The sequence below is a fragment of the Peromyscus maniculatus genome, chromosome 3 (assembly GCF_049852395.1).
Source record: "Peromyscus maniculatus bairdii isolate BWxNUB_F1_BW_parent chromosome 3, HU_Pman_BW_mat_3.1, whole genome shotgun sequence".
Classification (NCBI taxonomy): domain Eukaryota; kingdom Metazoa; phylum Chordata; class Mammalia; order Rodentia; family Cricetidae; genus Peromyscus; species Peromyscus maniculatus.
In genome coordinates, this window is record NC_134854.1 from 110,106,667 (window position 1) to 110,125,247 (window position 18,581).

Genomic DNA, 18,581 nt, shown 5'->3' on the forward strand with positions numbered 1-18,581 from the left:
GCTGAAGAGGAATTATTCCCAGAGCCTTGCTTGGACACATTCGTGATAGCGGAGGGAGAACTCCAGCTTCCCTTCCAGTCGGTACACTGAACCAGAGAGGTGTCCTCCTTGAAGTGGGAAGTACCCCTCAGCTGGACGTAGCTCTCAGGGGGAAGAGAAAGGGGGAAGGGGGTTAGTCATGGCCCACTGGCCTCTACTCTGCCCTGGGCTGGAACTGAACTGGTATAGGGAAGAAGGTATTTCAGTCTGCATAAGGGTCTTGTCAGCAGAAGTCAACCCACTACTTTCACTTATGGAGTCCCTAGACATTTTAAAATTGGACTGTGAAGCCAGGTGTTGGTGGTGAACAACTGCAATCCCAGCACTTGGAAGACTGAGACAGGAGGATTACCTTGAGTTCAAGGATAGCTTGATCTATATAGTACCAGGACACTGTCTCAGAAAACAAAAACAAATAAAAACACTGTACCTGAGCCAGGCGGTGGTGGCACACACCTTTAGTCCCAGCACTTGTGAGGCAGAAGCAGGCAGATCTCTGTGAGTTCCAGGACAGCCAGGACTGCTTCAAAGAGAAACCCTGTCTCAACAAAACAAACAAACAAACACTGTTCCTGTGGTAAGGGCTGCATGACTCAGGAAATGTATTAAAACCATGGGTGTTGAGGACGGCTCCGTGGATAAAATGCTTGCCGTGAGAGCTTGAGGGCCAGAGTTCAGCTCTCCAGTGTTTGTGTAAATTGTCAGGTGTGGAGGCGCACACCCATAACCCCAGAGTGAGAGAAGACACAGATGGATCCTGGAGGCTTCCTTCGCCAGCTAGCCTCGCCAAAATGGCAAGCTCCAGGCTCAAATGAGACTTTGTCGTCTTTTTTTTTTTTTTTTCCATTTTTCAAAACAGGGTTTCTCTATGTAACAGCCCTGGCTGTCCTGGAACTCACTCTGTAGCCCAGGCTGGTCTCAAACTCAGAGATCCAGATTCAAGGAGACTATTCAATGCTGAATAAATCACATCTTACCAAACCTGCACTTTCTTCTGGCAGTAATTTTTTTAAAAGTACAGTAGCATTTTTTTTAATGCATTATGCTTGTTTGAGATGGAACAGTTCAAAACAACATTCAATAAACTACTTTTCCTATAAAAATATTAAGTCCTATTTCAATTGCAAATTTTGAAATAATGCAAACCTCAAATTTAAGTGACCCAAAGATTTAAACATTTCTATTTATGTGATGTCTGGAAGCCACTGTGCAGGTGCTTGCAGAGGCCAGAAGAGGGCATCGGATACCACAGGGGTGGAGTCATAGGTCACTGAACTGTGAAGCACAAACTCAGATCCTCTGGAAGAGTAGCAAGTGCTCTTAACTGAGCCATTGAGCCATATCTCAAGCCCTATGCTGAACCTTTTTATTGTTTTTTTAAAGATTTATTTATTTAGCTGGGGGTGGCGGTAATCCTAGCACTCAGGAGATAGAGACAGGTGGATCTTTGAATTCAAGGACAGCCTGATTTATAGGATTCCAGGACAGCCAGTCCTATACAAAGAAACCCTGTCTTAAAAAAATAAAAAATAAAAAGGAAAGCCGGGTGGTGGTGGCGCACGCCTTTAATCCCAGCACTTGGAAGGCAGAGCCAGGTGGATCTCTGTGAGTTTGAGGCCAGCCTGGGCTACCAAGTGAGTTCCAGGAAAAGCGCAAAGCTACACAGAGAAAACCTGTCTCGAAAAACCAAAAAATGAATGAATGAATGAATGAATGAATGAATAAATAAAAATAAAAAGGAAGGTGCCGGGCAGTGGTGGCACACGCCTTTAATCCCAGCACTTGGGAGGCACAGGCAGGCAGATCTCTGTGAGTTCGAGGCTAGCCTGGGCTACAGAGTGAGTTCCAGGACAGGCGCAGCACTACTCAGAGAAACCCTGTCTCAAACCCCACCCCACCAAAAAAAAAGGGTAGGTGGGATGGCCCAATGGGTAAAGGTGCTGGCTTCTAATGTACGGTCTTGAGTTCAATCACCAAGTCCGCCCTCACATGTAGAAGAAAACAGACTGCTAAAAGTTGTCCTCTGACCTCTGGCCTCCACACTTGCCCCATGGTGCCCTCTCCCATCCTACATATATCAACAAATACATTTTAAAAGATTTATTTATCGTTTATGGTTAGCCTGTGTGCTTGCATGAGTTTATATAACCCATGTTGTGTGCAGGCGTCCAAGGAGCACAGGTGTCTGATCCCCCAGAACAAGAGCTACAGGTAGTTAGGAATGCCCTATGTGGGTACTGGGACCCAAACCCACATCCTCTGCAAAGACAGCAAAGACATCTTCCCAGCCCCCAGCCCCCTTTTTTCCCCCGAGACAGGGTTTCTCTGTGTAGTTTTGGTGCCTGTCCTGGATCTCACTCTGTAGACCAGGCTGGCCTCCAACTCACAGAGATCCACCTGGCTTTGCCTCCCAAGTGCTGGGATTAAAGGCGTGCGCCACCACCACCCGGTGGATTTAACATTCTTAAAGCAAGTTAGTGGTGGGTGAGCTGAGTGGATATTAACAGTCACTGTCACAGGGTGACACCATCTTAGCTGATAAACAGCAGATATCCCATGACCACCATCTGTGTGTTTCAGAGCTGCCCCGCCCCCTCCCCCGTGGGCAGAAAGACAATCGTGTCCTCTTCCTTTCTTTCCTCATTTCTTTTGCATCTTATGCCTCTTTTTTCTTTCTGAACTTATTTAAATATATAGCCCATATATCATCCTATTTTCCTCGTGTGTCACCAAAGCTGATTCAGAAAATAAGCCCCCAATCAAAACAGAAGTGGAGAAAAAGCACTACAAAGATGACAGAATACCAACCACGGTACCGTGTGCTCACTACAGGAGTCAGTCAGCACAGCCACTGTTTGAGTAGGCTCCAGCAAGGCCACTACAGCAATGGGACTCACCGTCCACCACGATGTTGCCCTCACAGTATACTCTCCCCAGCCTCTGAACAGCCCGCATCCTTTCCATGGGACAAGCTTCTCCAAACCAAGGGCCCTTGTTCCCTCGGCCTGGGTTGGATCCCTGCCACTTACTATGACCCTGGCCTCCCAGATGCTCCCACTGCCCTCAGAACAGGAGACCTGCGGCTCACACTGCTCAGGCTTAGAGACCTTGCCAGAGGTTCTTGTTAGGTAGCAAAGACTCAGCTCAAAGTGGTGTTCTGGAGTCAGTCACTTAGGGTCTACAATGTGTACCCACAGAGGCCAGTACAAGGCCATCCTCAGCTGTGATCATAAGCTGGCTGTATGCTCATGCCAGGTGGAGCCTTGGGATCTGTACCATTCCTGGCACACACCCCCACTCTATCGCACCCCTACCCACTCTACTCCACCCCCACCCACTCTACCCCACCCCACACACACATACAGTGTTCAGTGCCTTCCATGACTGACATCATGTCATCTCAGTCTAGGTACGCCACAGGACAAAGTCCAGGCACAGATGTTTCCTTTCTTACTAAAATATTTAATAAAAGCAGCTTTCTCTGAAACAAGTTATAAAAGTAAGGTTGCAAACTCAGAATTCCTGTCCACAAGACAGGAGAGGGTGAAGCAGGTTCTCACAGAGGGGGACCATGGCAAAGTAAAGCAGTGCCCAGCACAAAGGGGTGGCTTTACTGTTGACAGTGGAGTTCCATCCCAGGGTAGACACATCATCTCAGTTTTCCAGAGAAGATATGTCTTGGAATTTGAATATGATTTGTATAAAAATCATGCATTCTTAATGTTGGTTACTAATTAATCCTTCTCTCTCCCAAAATCATAGTACAAGGCAGAATAAATTTTCAGAGAGAGAGTTGATTTTACACATTCCAAAATAAAAATAAATGGATCGGAATGGTAGCGAACGCATCTGTAAAACGTGATGGCTAGTCTTCGGTACCGGGGCCTTACCATCAGGCCAGCTCACACGTCCAGCAAAGGAGAGAGGCGACACACAGGATGAGAACGTCACTGGGCCTCCCTGCACTGGCCAGCCCGGGGCAGCTATGAGGATGACAGGCCCGGGGCGTCACCAGCACACCCAGCACATCTCCCAGGGTCCGAGAAGGGCTCTGGCTCATCCTAGTACCCCAAGAGCCGCTTGGCTTCTTCACTCTGGGCCTGCAGGGTCTCACTTGCATATTTCTGGAGCAGTTCCATTTTCTTCCTCCGTACAAGCGCCTCCTCGATCTGTGAACACCCACAATGAAGAAGTCAGCCCTCAACAAGGCCAGCCACCACCTCTATCACAACCGAAGCAGGGGATACCGGCAGGGACACGGTCCAGAAGTCTGACTTTCACGAGACTTGTTCTAAGACTGCAAGGACCGAGCCATTCCCTCTGGGAACATTCAGTCAAAGCTCATGCTGTGAGTTCCGTCAAGAGGGCCCTGCCCTTCATGGATCCCACACCTTTGTGTACACAATGAGCTCTACATGGTGAGGCTCAAAGGCTGCCTAGTGGAATGGAAGGACAAGGACCACCCAGAAAGGCGAGCCGAGCTGGAAGAACGGCTCTCCTGGGCATAGCATCCACCCTACCTCCTGCTGCGAAGGCACCGGCACGTGAGCAATGAACTTCTGCTGACCGTCTTCCCCGGCCTTCTCTTGGCTGCCTTCCTCATCAGACTGCAGAAGACAACATACGGCCCATGAGCAGGTCACCAGTGACGGAAGCACTCACACTCTGTAGTGACAGTGTCACTCAGTTGGGCCTGGTGGCGCAAACCTGTAACCCTACACTTGGCAAGCTGAGGCAAGAGGCCTGCTCCGAGTTCCAGTCAGCCTGGGCTGCAGAGTGACCCTGTCTCCAAAATTAACAATAAAAAACAAAAGCAGTGTGGGGCTGGAGAGTAATTTTTAAGGCCTGCTCGAACAACTTAGTGAAACCCTGTATCAAAAAAAAAAAAGAGACCGGGGGACAGAGCTCAGTGGTAGAGGGCTTACTTCCCCCAAGACCATGAAAACAAGCAAACAACAACAACCAAAAAAAAAAGAAAACAAGTAAACAAACAAAGCTTAAATTATTTAAAAGGAAAAAGAAGTCCTTTCCATTGTTTTTACACTAAGGGAAAGGCCTGGGGGGGGGGGGGGGCTCCTCAGCCTCACCACAGCAGCACTGCACCTTGTCTGTGCTCCATCACTGGCCTGCCGTCTGTGCCCACTCAGCACAGCATGCATCTCCCAGCACATGCTGCCTGCTCTGCTCCTGCACGTGGCTGAGCGTGGCTCACAGAAGCCACTCACTAAACACCCGAAGAATCAAGTGAGTATTCGTTTGTCCCCCAGAGAAAGCCCAGGGCTTGCAGCCAGCGTGCTTTAAACGCTTTACTGAGCTCTTCTGCAGGTCAGCCGGACCTAGGCGGGAACTTCCGCATCCGTAACACATTTACTAAGTCATCAAACCTGTCTCCAAACCTGCTTTTTTGCCAGTGATGTACAAGCAAGTTCTTGCAACAACATGGAGGATCTGGCTCATCTCAGAACAGCAAATCAGATATGTTCTAACTGGTCCAGGCAGCAAGGCCATGCTGGACACAATAAAAGAGCCTGAAGCCCAAAGGTTCTGCGTGAGAGGTGTGGACCACAACCCCCTCCCTGGTCACAAGACTCTACAGAAGCCCATGGGCCTGTCTCCATCTGTGAAATGGGTGTGGAAGACTACAGAAAACTACTACACACTACTCACTTCTGTGAGCCACAGAAGTGCTGAGGTCATGGACTAAAGCTTATGTGATCTCAACTGGGTTTATAACTGTCCCACATCGTCCGAGAGAAGTGATCCGTTAGAAGGAAGCTAACAGGCGCTCCCTCAGCCCTTCCTGCCTGGAACCCTCCCTGTGCTCCTGCGCAGGGTCGTCACAGCCACCCTACAGGTGAGGAAGCTGGGCTCGGAGCCATGACCCAGCCTCCTCCCTGGTGCACTCTGGAGCTCAGAGAAGAGGACAATGAGCACCAGACAGGACCCACGCCAGTACCTCCTCTTCGGTGACAGCATAGATGTTGATCTCCTCTTCCTCTTCCTCCTCCTCTTCCTTTTCTCCCCTTGCCAAGCGAGCCTCTCTCTCTGCTTTCCATTTCCCCACCAGCTCAGCTCTGACTGAAGACCAAGGAGAATACAGGGTAGTGAAGAACATTTTACTGGGCTGGAAGGGCAAGATGTCCCCTCTGGAAAAGGACACCCTGATTCTGCCCAGTCTGTCCTACAATGCCTCTAGCCTCACGTAGTTGCAAGGCAATTTTTGTAATAATGTCTCCAAATCCTCTCCAATGGCTGACTGACACACACATGCTGGGTCCCACCTCACCATCACTTCCAAATTCCTATGGGAACTGATATGGACACGTCTCAGGCTTGCATGGTATGCTCTGCAGGGAGGAAGCACTCACTCGTACAGACACTACCTCCCTCTCCGTCAGTAAGCTGTCTGTCAGCTGTGCAAGAAGATCCGAAAGCTACTAATATGGGTACTACTAAAGACGTTCAAGAAAAGCTAGCTTAGAAGGATCTAGACTGTGACCTCCCAGAAACAGGATCAAGACCGAGGAAAGAAGATCTGTGGCTTCACCTGCTGTTCTGAGCCTAGCGTGACCTGACTGCCTCACCTGCCACCTAGATGTCAGATACTACCAGCCCGCTGAAGACCCTTAGCAACAAGAAGACAGCTTTTGGTATCGTGCACTATTTTCAACTGTTTTCAAGAGCGAGAACAGAAGCCAGGTTGCAGCCATAGTGACATGCCCGCAGACATACGTTTCTTTTCATAGTCTTGTTCCAAAGGCACGATAACTCCGTCATCTTCATCCAGGTAACCATAGTATTCAAAGTCGATCGCCTTCATGAGCTCAGCACGTGTTTTTCTGGGAGGAGGGAGGGCTACAAGAAATGGCAGTGACTTAACTGGATTCTCATCAAGATCATCCTTGATCCACAACATTTCTCCACACAGTGCTAGAGTCACACATGACACACGGCCATGGAAATGTCACAGTCAGCATTTCTCTATATCAGATATGAAATCAAGAGAGTGGAACCACCTTTCTTAAAGTTCAAGTTCTGATCCAATGAGCAGAATCTAAAGAAATCTACCCTTGGCTAAGGGTATAGGCCAGTGATTAGACCCTTGCCACAAGGCCCTGGGTTCAATCCTCAGCATTACAAAAATAGATAAATAACAAGTAAATAAATGGAACCCACATGGTTTAAATAAACAGAGCTGGAGATTTAGATCAGTGATGAACTATGCTAAGCAAGTCCAAGGTCCCAAGTTCAGGCTCTGAAGCACCTTCTATCAATACCCTCAAACCCACAAGTCCATAATAAGGTTTTATAGGCAGAGAAATACATCACAGAACTACTCATTCAATAGTGAAAACATTAGGGATAACCCAATACTATAAATGTCAGCGTGGAGTATCCTGAAACCACTGTTCTAATGCGGTTTTACAAAGTGTTTTAACAGCATAGGAAATGGTATGATGTTGACTGACACAAAACAAATATACAGAAAAAGAAGCCCTAAGAAGGGCAAAGGAGAGCATTCTGAAGAAAGCGTTCAGACTAAGGACAACTATCTAGAGCACAACTGTATTAGTCAAAGGGAAATCAAATGAAAATTATAACCTAACATTGGTCAAATAATGAAAGTTGACCACTAAGGAAGAAGAAATGTGGGGCTGAAGAGATGACTCAGTGGTTAAGGCACTGCTCTTCCAGAGGATGTAGGTTTGATTCCCAGCATCCACATGATGGCTCATACCCATTTACAACCTCACATCCAGGGGATCGAACATGCTCTTCTGCACTCCGAGGGACACTGCATGTGCACAGACACATACAGACAAAAACACCCATACACATAAAATATAATCTCCCAAAAAAATTTAAGAAAAAATGCAAATGTGTGCACAATTCCATTGGTAATTAAATTATCAGCTTCACTAATCACAGAAATAAACAGGAAATAGTGGGAGAGTACACAACAAGTTCCAGGCTGGCTTCTGTTACACACTAAGACCCTGTCTCAAAACAAAACAGGGAGATGACTCAACAGCTCAAAGTGCTTGCTAGTGCATCAGGATGGGAAACAGAAAGAGGAGAACTATGAAGTCTGAAGACCAGCTAACCTAGAGTACAGAGCAATGAGGATGGCAGGAGAGAACCAACTCCCACATGTACACTGGAGCACACATATGCTTCACCTGCCGGCGGTGGTGGTGCACGCCTTTAATCCCAGCACTCGGGAGGCAGAGCCAGGCGGATCTCTGTGAGTTCGAGGCCAGCCTGGGCTACAGAATGAGTTCCAGGAAAGGTGCAAAGCTACACAGAGAAACTCTGTCTCGAAAAACAAAAACAAAACAAAACATGTGCTTCACCTACACACACAGAAACATACACATCATTTTTTAAAATCACAAAATTCAGCACTTGAGAGGCAAAGGCAGGTGGATCTCTGAGTTCAAGGTAAGTCTGGTTTACAGAGTGGGTTCCATGACATCTAGGGTTACTCAGAAAAACCCTGTCTCAAAATAAATAAATAAATAAATAAATCTTCTAACTATGAGAACTGTAAAGAAAGGCATACCAATACTACCAATAGAATGGTTAAAGTATGGCTAATTCACACCACAATGATCCTTTTTATTTTCCTTTTGGTTGGAAGGATCAAACCCAGGGCCTCCCCACACATGCTCAGCAAGTGCATCACCATCAGTTTATGCTCCTGTGATGCACTTGAATTCTTCACAACCAATTATGCAGCAGCTTTTAAGTGCTGCATCAAGGAGTGTCACACACGGCAGGTAGGGGACAGCCACGTTCTGGCAGCCTCCACTGCCTGCCTGCAGCTGGTGATGGCCACTTCATCTGCCACTTCAGTTCCTGTCCTGTGAAGGGGTGGGCATCACACCACTGAAGGAGAAAAGAGCACCGCCCTCCTGCTGACCACAGGGACTAGTTTCCAAGTGCAATCATGTGAAAGAAAGTACAGTCACCTGGGATTGATTAATCTTTCACCTAATATGGATAAAATAAGCCTTGACAGCGGCCTAAAAGGAAACACGGAGATACTGGTTCCCAGTCATCTCTGCTGGGGGCCTGCGTTGGGTCAGCAAGGGGACTTCATACTCTCTCTTTAATTATACTGGGTAAGAGTGACTTATGCACACCACTCATGAGGCAGGCTACCATGTGAGCTTTGAGCTCACAAGCTGAAGACATGCCTGGGTAACACTGAAAGGCTCTATGTCAACAACAAAACCTAAAACTGAAACAAAAATCTATGCTGAGGGCTGAAGAAGTAAATCATTGTTAGAGTGCTTGCCTCGCTTGTATAAGTCTAGGGTTCAATTCTTAACACAGCAGAAAAATTAACTACATTTAGTAAAAAGTACATGGGGCAGTGAGTCGGCTGAGTGGGTGAAGGGACTTACCACGGGGCCCGACGACACACGTGGGGGAGGCAGAGAACTGTGGTTGTCCTCAGATAACCACACAAATGTTACGACACACATGGACCCCTCACACACACAGGTACACCAGTAAATAAACCTTAATTACAATAAAGAAGGATGAAAAGCAAATGCAAACAACAACAACAAAATCCAACATGGTAATACTGGTCTGTAATCCCAGAACGCGGAAGGCTGAGGCTGAAGTTAGATGGCCAGTTTGAGGGCAGACAGAACAAAGTCTTTAAAAAAAAAAAAAAAAAAAAAAACGGCTTAGGCATCCACATCCTAACAGGTGGAGGCAGGAAGATCAGGGGTTCAAAGCCTGGGCTACATGAGACCATGTTCCAAAAATATAAAATTAAGAATAAAATCTTAAAGCCATTTTTAAAATCTGGACATAGTAATTCCTACACTGCATAGCATACTTCTCTTACTCACTAGCAATAATTAAAGGCCAATGCCTTCTAAACATGAGCTACTTACGTTCTTTCTCAAACAGCTCTCTGACACCAGGCAAATCTTTGGCTGCCCCAAAGTACTTGTAACCACGGTTTCCAGGAACTTCTTTACCTTCATGGTCCAGCATCTTAGGGCCAACTTTCTTATTGGGAAAGAAAAAGGGAAATGGATCTGATACATAAACCTACTTTCCTATGTTTACAAATACATTTTGAGATAATAATGTCATACAATGAAAACACTCCATACAGAAAAAATATTTGTGGATTTTTTTAAACCCCTTAAAAATTAACCTAGGGCTGGAGACATAGATCAGGAGTAGAGTGCTTGTCTATCATATCATGCAAATAGCCTTGGTTCAATCCCCAGCACCACAAAAAAATAAGTTTAAAAAAAAATGTCTGACATGGTAGCATACGCCTCTAATTTCAGCAATGAGAGGGCAAAGGAAGGAGGCCTGATACCTGAGTTCAGTTCCCCAGGACCCAGATGGTAGAAGTGAAAAAGTGACTTCTACAAGTTGTCTTCTGACCACCAAATGTACATTGTGGCATGTGCACATACACACACACACACACACACACACACACACACACACACTAAATAAATAAGTAAATGTCATTAAGAAAAATTAAAAACCAAAAGGAAAAATCAACATGGATGAGGATGTAGCTCAGCACAGAGCTGGGTGTGGTGCTGCATGCCTATAATCCCAGCACCTAAGACCTGAGACAGGAAGACTGCCACAAATCCAAGGCTTGGTTAGACTATATAAGGCCTGGGCTACAGAGTCAGACTCAGTCTCAAAAAAACAAAACAAAAACAGAAAAAGTCAAAAAAGAAAAAACATACCAAGGGGCCTAGCTCAATCAGGAGAGGCCTTGCCAAGCCTGTCAATCCCCTGCTCCACATAAAACCAGGTATAGTGAGCCAGGCGGTGGCGCACAACTTTAATCCCAGCACTCAGGAGGCACAGCCAGGCGAATCTCTGTGAGATCGAGGCCAGCCTGGTCTACAGAGTGAGATCCAGGACAGGCAACAAAACTACACAGAGAAACCCTGTCTGGAAAAAAACAAAACAAAACAAAACAAGAACAGGTATAGTGGAATATGCCAGAAACCCCAGCACTCATGAGCTCCAGGCAGGAAGGCACAGTTCAAGGCTAACCTTGGTTACTTTGAGGCCAACCTGAACGACATGATACCCTGTCTCAAAAGAAAAACCAACAAAAATAATAATAAATATCAAAATAAGACAGAATGGAAAATGCCAAAGTACATCACAGGATTTTCTCAGCGTGCTTTTGTGTGCACCAGATTGCAGTAAAAAGTGTGTATGCTGGGGCTGGAGAAATGGTTCAGATCTTAGAAACACGTACTGCTCTCGCAGAAGATCTGAGTTTGATCCCCAGAACCCACATGGGCAGCTCAAAACGGCCTGTAACTCCACTCCAGGGAGCTCAGACTCCTCCTCTGACCTCCATGGGCACCAACACTCATCTCTCTCTCTCTCTCTCTCTCTCTCTCTCTCTCTCTCTCTCTCTCTCTCTCTCTCACACACACACACACACACACACACACACACACAATCTAAATTTAAAATAAAATGTGTGCCAGGATTGGTGGTGCAAGACTTTGATCCCAGCAAAGGCAGATGGATATCTGTCAGTTCAAGGCCAGCCTTATCTACACAGTAAGTTCCACTATAGCCAGAACTACATAATAGAGAGACCTTGTCTCAAAAAAATAAAGTCTGGGTGCATATGTCTTACTATAATCATAATACTAAGGGGGGAAAACCCACAACAGACAGGAATGTCTCTGGGGAGCTCAAAAGAGAATGTGGGGAGCCATGGGCATTTTAAACAGGTGCCTTGCCTAGGCCAAGGCCTGCGATGCCATGCAGTGGTTCAGGATTATGCCACCATCCTTTTCACAGGTACTCTGCCCACAGGTAACAGCTGCTTCCCAACCCCCCCCCACCCCCCACCCCCCGTCACTGTCAGCCGACTCCTCTTGGATAGTCAGGGTCTGAACCCACCCGCAGCCCCCTCAGCAGTCTGCCTCAGGCACCACTGCAGCTACACTACTTACTCCATAGTCAGGGCCGCCCAGCTCCTTGATGCGGACCTCCCAGTGCCCTTTCTCCCTTAGCAGCTTGTTAATTTCATCATTCAGGTCTCGAATTCGGAATTCCCCTAAACCAGCTAGAAAACAACACTGTCAGTATCATTTCTTCAGGATGCCGTGCCCTAAAACAACGACTGTCAGTATTTGCAATACATGTACTCAGTGTCATAGCTTTACGATGGATAGCAACACTGCCTGGTGTGGTGGTGCACACCTTTCATCCCAGCATTCCGGAGGCAGAGGCAGCCGGATCTCAGTGAATTCGAGGCCAGCCTGTAACTCCAGCTGCAGGGGATCTGATGTGCTCTTCTGGTCTTGGTGGGCACCACATCCACATGCACATACACACACATGCATACACATAATTGAAAATAAAACAAATCTTTAAAAAAAAAAAAAGATCAGCTGGATTGGTCATGCACACTTTTAATCCCAGCACTTGGGAGGCAGAGGCAGATGGATCTCTGTGAGTTGGAGGCCAGCCTGGTCTACAAAGAGAGTTTCAGGACATCCAGGGCTGTTACACAGAGAACCCTATCTAGAAAAACCAAAAGGGAAAAAAATGGGTGCATCAGTAGGGCATAGCCATCACACTATTCTGGAGGCTGAGGAAAGAGGAACAAAAAATTATTCAAGGGTTGCCTGGACTAGAGTTCAAAGGTCAGCCTAAACAACTTAACAAGACCTTGTCTCAAAAAAACTATAATAATACCAAGTAGAGCAAATATGCAAATACATTTTACAAACTTCCATTCCTATACTCTAGCCTCTTAAGCAAGAAAAGGACCCATGACTCCCATTTTCAGGATGTGCAACCTTCTAGTCAGAAAGACCCTCAAAGCAGCCAGTCTTCCCAAAGCAAAGCTGATGCTGTTTTAGTGTCTTTTTTTTTTTTTTTTTTTTTTTTTTTTTTTTTTTTTTTGGTTTTTCGAGACAGGGTTTCTCTGCGTAGCTTTGTGCCTTTCCTGGAGCTCACTTGGTAGCCCAGGCTGGCCTCGAACTCACAGAGATCCACCTGGCTCTGCCTCCCGAGTGCTGGGATTAAAGGCGTGCGCCACCACCGCCCGGCGTTTTAGTGTCTTTTAATGCTGGCTTTGTATCTTCTAGTGTGTTTTAGGATCTTCTAATGTGTTTTAGGATCTTCTAATGTGTTTTAGTACCTTCTTGCTGACATTTTGAAAATCTAAGTAGAAGCTGGAGATGGTTCAGTGGGTAGGGGGGGGGGGAGGATCTGGAAGGACTTGGGGGAGGGGAAGAATATGTTCAAAATATTTTTAAATTTAAGAAATGTTTTAAATAAAAAATATAATAAAAGTTAAGCAGACATCAGGCAGTGGTGGCACACACCTTTAATCCCAACACTCAGGAGGCAGAAGCAGGTGGGTCTCTGAGTTGGAGGCCAGCCTGGTCTACAGAGCAAGTTCCAGGACAGGACTACACTGAGAAACCCTGTCTCTAAAAGGAAAATAAAAAAGTTACGTGGAATGTTATTAGGTGCTTTACTCTATAAATGTCATCTAGGTCAAACTGACTGACAGAATTTTTTTATGCTTGTTTTGTTTTGGCCTCCTGTGTGCTGTGGAGCTGTGAGGATACCTTTAGCTCCAGCCTTACATGGGAACTGCAGGCCTGCACTATGCTTGGGCCATTGTTCCCATCTTCAATGGCCTTGCTAATTCCCTATGTACTTGTCTTACTGGTCATTAGGGAAGGAGGGCTGAGGTCCCCACATCTAACTGTGTATTCTAGAACACTTTACAGGGTTAGTCAGCTTACCATTCTGAATCTGAGCAACTTTTTTTGAGATCTCTCCAATGATCTGTAGGGAAATAAATAGTAACAGGTACATTTTCATGATTTTTTAACATATCTGAAAGCACAGGAAAACTGTAATTCACAACTAACAAAAACACTATTGGCGGGGCTGGAGAGATGGCTCAGTGGTTAAAAGCACTGACTGCTCTTCCAGAGGACCTGGGTTCAATTCCCAGTGCCCACATGGCAGCTCACAACTGTCTGTAACTCCAGTTCCTGAGACCCAACACCCATGGCAAAACACCAATGTACGTGAAATAAAAATAAATCAATCTAAAAAAAAAATAAAAAATACTATAGGTATGGTAGAGCACACCTTTAATCCTACAACTGGGGAGACAGAAGCAGGCAGATCTCTGTATTTTCAAGGCCAGTTTGGCCTACACAAGCCAGTCAGGACTACAAAGCAAGACCATATCTCAAAAACAGAAACAGTGCTGGGCAGTGGTAATGCACACCTTAATCCCAACACTTGGGAGGCGGAGGCAGAAGCAGACAAAGATCTCTGTGAGTTAGAGAACAGCCCGGTATATATAGGACAGCCAGGAACACAAGGGGAGACCTAGTCTCAAAAAAAAATTTAAAATTCTGGTTAATAATCATTGAGATAAAAAGAAGCCAGCAAAAGCATGTTACTTCTACTGAGATCAGGTTTCCCCAGAACATACCTGTCGTCTCCATTTCTCAGCTTTGGGCAACTCAGTACATTCAGAGGCAAGAAAGGGTCTTCGTTCCTAAGGAGAAGGAGAGTAACACATGTCACCACTAGGCTCTGTACACACTTCAGTAACATCCACCACCGATTCAGGGTGGAAACCTGAACTAGTTAGTGCTCTAAATATACTTGAAGTCACAGTGCTAGAGGATACTCAACTCCTAACCCTTTCCCTACAATCTCTTAAGAAACACAATTACTCAAGGAACTGTGTCTAGTTAAAATAAATTCATCCAAGTATGTAATCTCTCCAGGCCCACCCTCTACCTTCTTATAGTCAATATTAAAGCTAGAGTAATAGGAGAACCCAGACATCACTTTAGATTTAAAAAAAAAAAAAAGTGGGGCTAGAGAGATGGCTCAGCAGTTAAGGTAATGACTCTTCTTCCTGAGTACCTGGGTTCAATTCCCAGCACCCACATGGCAGCTCACAACGGTCTGTAACTCCAAGATCTAACACCCTCATGACACACATGCAGGCAAAACACCAATGCACATAAAATAAAAATAAATAAATTAATTAAAAAATAAAAATAGAAAAAGCAGAAGCCAGATAATCACACTGCCCCAACAGAAGAGAGGAACACCAGAAGTTCAAGAGTACAAACTCTTCAACAAGTATAGCAGGAACAGATGGAGTCTGAAGCCTGTCCAAGAAGTTTCAGTGTATTTCCGCTTGACACTTCCCAGAGGATGAGATTTCACTCACCTTGACTTTTCCCTCTTCCAGCTGAGCCTGACGAAATCTTGCCAGGGCAGTCCTGCCAGGGAAACAAAAAACCCCATTAGATTTCTTATCATTCAAGTTCCTGGATGGGGCAGGTCTGTTCATGACAACATCTAAAGTCATTAGTGTGAACAGTAATAAAGAAACCAGAGTAGTTAAGGATTTTCATGTTCCAAGGGATAGGCCTCCAACACCATTTGTGTTTCTGAACACTCAGGTATCTACTTTAACTATACTACATGTGGGGAAACTCTTTATCAGACTACTGTGATAAGCAATATACAGAAATGTTCAAAGATTAACATCATGGATGCCCTTGCAGTCATTCCCAGCCTATCCACAGGTGGGAAAATGTTCATCCAGGATAGGTTCTGGAAGATACCAGAAAACATTAAGGAGAAAAACAAACACAAGCAAATGCAGAAATGCTATTTTAGCACATGGAAAGAAGAAACTGCTTCCAGAAAGACTCCTACCAAATGGATCACATACAAATTCTGTGCTTCTAATTAAATCTCAGAATTTTCAGCCCCAAGGAAGTTGATACTCACATAGCCTTTTCTGCATTTCGGGCCTAGATGGAGACAAAGGAAGAAAACACTAAGTTTAGAATATTTGTTTTTCTTCTTGTGGTTGACTTGAAATGATTTTAAATGGTTAAAAAAAATATTTTTTCAAATTTGTCTGTGTGTATGTCTGCACTTGTCTGTAGGTGCACCAAGTGTGTACGGTGGCCACAGGACAGAAGTGAACATCAGTTCCATGGAACTAGAGTCTAGGCAATTGTAAGCCACTGATATGGATGCTGGGAACCAAACCTGGGTCCTCTGCACCAACAGTAAGTGCTTTTAACCACTAAGCGAACTCCTCAGGCCCTAGAATACCTTTTATCACTTCTATTGTTTTCTATTTGTGTTTTTTTAATCATTTGCTTTTTATAATCATGCACATATGTAGAATGTACTGTGATCATATCCATTAACCTCTCTGATCCCTCTCCAACTCCTCCTAGGATCTCACATGCACCACCATGCACAGCCCGGACCCAAAACAGCAGAGCTGGCTGCTCCCTGCCAGTGGAACTCAGAAGCACCAAGACCGGCTTTTGCAAAGCAATTTTTATGCAAGTGCCGTCACCAGTGTTAAGTCAATGACCCCTAAACCACAGGGTCAGGAAGACAACACATCTTTCCCAGTTGGGCTGTAAACTACTTGCTAAATTTGGGACTTGGATTTTGCTCCCAGCTCTTCCTCTCAGTATCACTGAGACATGGTCTCATGAAAACCTAAGTTTCCCTTTACACCGAATATCGTAGCTCTTATCTTACAATGTTGTGATGAGTTATTCAGATAAATGCATGAAGATAATCAGATAGTTTACAGAGTCAGCACCAGGACCTTAGTTAACCTGCCCTTCAGATTCTCCCTTCCAATCACCTCTGAAAGGTACTCAGCAGGTGGATGGTGGATAAATGAACATGACAGCAGTGTAGAGCACACCCGCCTTCAGAAACAGCTGCTTTCCAGGCCACTGTTTCCACTTGTTAGGATTCTGTACTAACAGTATACAGTGGTTTTCAAAACATCCTCTGTAACCATTCCATGGCATCATATGCTTCTTAAATTTTTGTGTATGTTTTTATTCAATAGAATTATGTATGTTTGTACCTATATATGTATACAATATCAGCCCCCCCAAAAAAAAGTGTAATAGTGGCTTTTTTTTTTCTATTTGGTATTGTAAAGCCCCCCCCAGACTGGCAAGAAGGCCTATATATTTGAATAAATGCCCATACTTTGTATATAGATTTACATGCTTATGTATATACTTACACCTGTTTCATAAACATACTTGGGTATGTGTATATGGGTAAATATCTACCCATGTGGATAAGACTACACAGATCTCAGCACTAGACCTCAGAGATATCAACAAAACTCAATAGCATGAAAGCAACTCTGTATGCTTTTAAGGGGACTTTTACTATATATAGATACAGATAGATATATAGATTTTTTTGTATGTATATGAATGTTTTCCCTATATATATGTATGTGCGCCACGTGAGTGCCTAGTGCCCACTAACTTCAAAAGTGGGTATTGGATCCCCTAAAACTGGAGTTACAGGTGGTTGTGAACCACCATGTGGGTGCTGGGAACTTAACCCACTGGGCCATCTCTCCAGCCTCCATGGGGCCATCACTTTGAAAATACTGCAGTAACCACGCCTCTTTTTACCAACACTATGTGTGATTTCATATTTACATATTAAACACTTCTTGAGCGAATGAAACCGAGAATCACAACCTCTCAACACTTCAGCCCATGCTAGTCATTCATTCACGGTGATGGCACACCTGTCTAGAGAATGCCAGACTCTGTCTCGGGCATTAAGTAAGCAACAGTGTGAAGACCCTTCCTTTGAGAAGTTCCTATCTGTGAAGATTGAGAACATCTGGTCCTCCGCCCATTCAGTCCTATCAATAATGTTCTTCATCCGAACTGAACCACCCAGATGTAATTCAGCTCCCCAACCCAGTTTTCAAATCCTGCAATTTCTAACACCTACCCCAAGAGGGAAAGTAACCCCGAACTAGGCCAGGGACCCCGAGGCCGCACACTGGCTCGGGCCTCCCGTGGCCACGTGCCCGACCCCCTCTCCCCCGCACTCACCATGGTGCCGGCGAGGGCGCCGGGGCGCCGCGCTGCTGTACAGCTTGCCTTGACGTCCGGGACTAGGCGGGCCGGCGCGGGAACGGAAAACTCTTAATAGCTGACAAACTGCTCCTTCTGTCGGAAGAATAAATGGAGAGGACCGGAAGTTAAGGACCGGAAGTGCATGAGAGACCGGGGGAGGGGCGAGAGACGCGGCTGCGCTTCTGTGGGCGGCTTTCCGCCGGCGTCCGTCCGGTGCGTCGCCTCGCGCAGCGCCGCCAGGACTACGCTTGCGCCGCGGGAGTGAGTCTGTCAACGTTTGATGTTGTTCTCGTGGCAACAGTGGTTAGAGATTGGCCTGTCTTTGTCCTGATCCTTCTATGGCAGCAGATGACCATTTGGAAAATGAGTCCCCTACCTCTCTGAACCCAGGGAGTCCTGTCGCCTGCGTGGACCCGGGTCCCCGACACACCTTCAGGAGCCAGTGCTGGCTTGGGAGCCAGGGGAGCAAACCTGCCTTCCCGGGAGGCTTTTTCACCGCTGCCTGTCATTTACTTGGAGCTGAACAGTGCCTGAGACCATGGTGCTCCTCCTCCCTCCCTCCTCCTT

General features: G+C 45.8%; 1 protein-coding gene across 1 annotated transcript; it reads right to left on the bottom strand.

Moving 5' to 3' along the window:
* Positions 1 to 3,480: 3,480 nt before the first annotated feature.
* On the bottom strand, positions 3,481 to 18,136 carry Isy1 (ISY1 spliceosome associated protein). Its single transcript, XM_006995375.4, has 11 exons — positions 17,991 to 18,136; positions 15,868 to 15,890; positions 15,299 to 15,350; positions 14,543 to 14,608; positions 13,836 to 13,878; positions 12,024 to 12,136; positions 9,954 to 10,071; positions 6,772 to 6,894; positions 5,996 to 6,117; positions 4,560 to 4,646; positions 3,481 to 4,208 (listed from the first exon to the last, which is right to left on the bottom strand). Exons 1-11 carry the CDS (start codon positions 17,991 to 17,993, stop codon positions 4,101 to 4,103), a joined length of 858 nt encoding a protein of 285 aa, XP_006995437.1. The 5' UTR covers positions 17,994 to 18,136; the 3' UTR covers positions 3,481 to 4,100.
* Between the last annotated feature and the right edge of the window lie 445 nt (positions 18,137 to 18,581).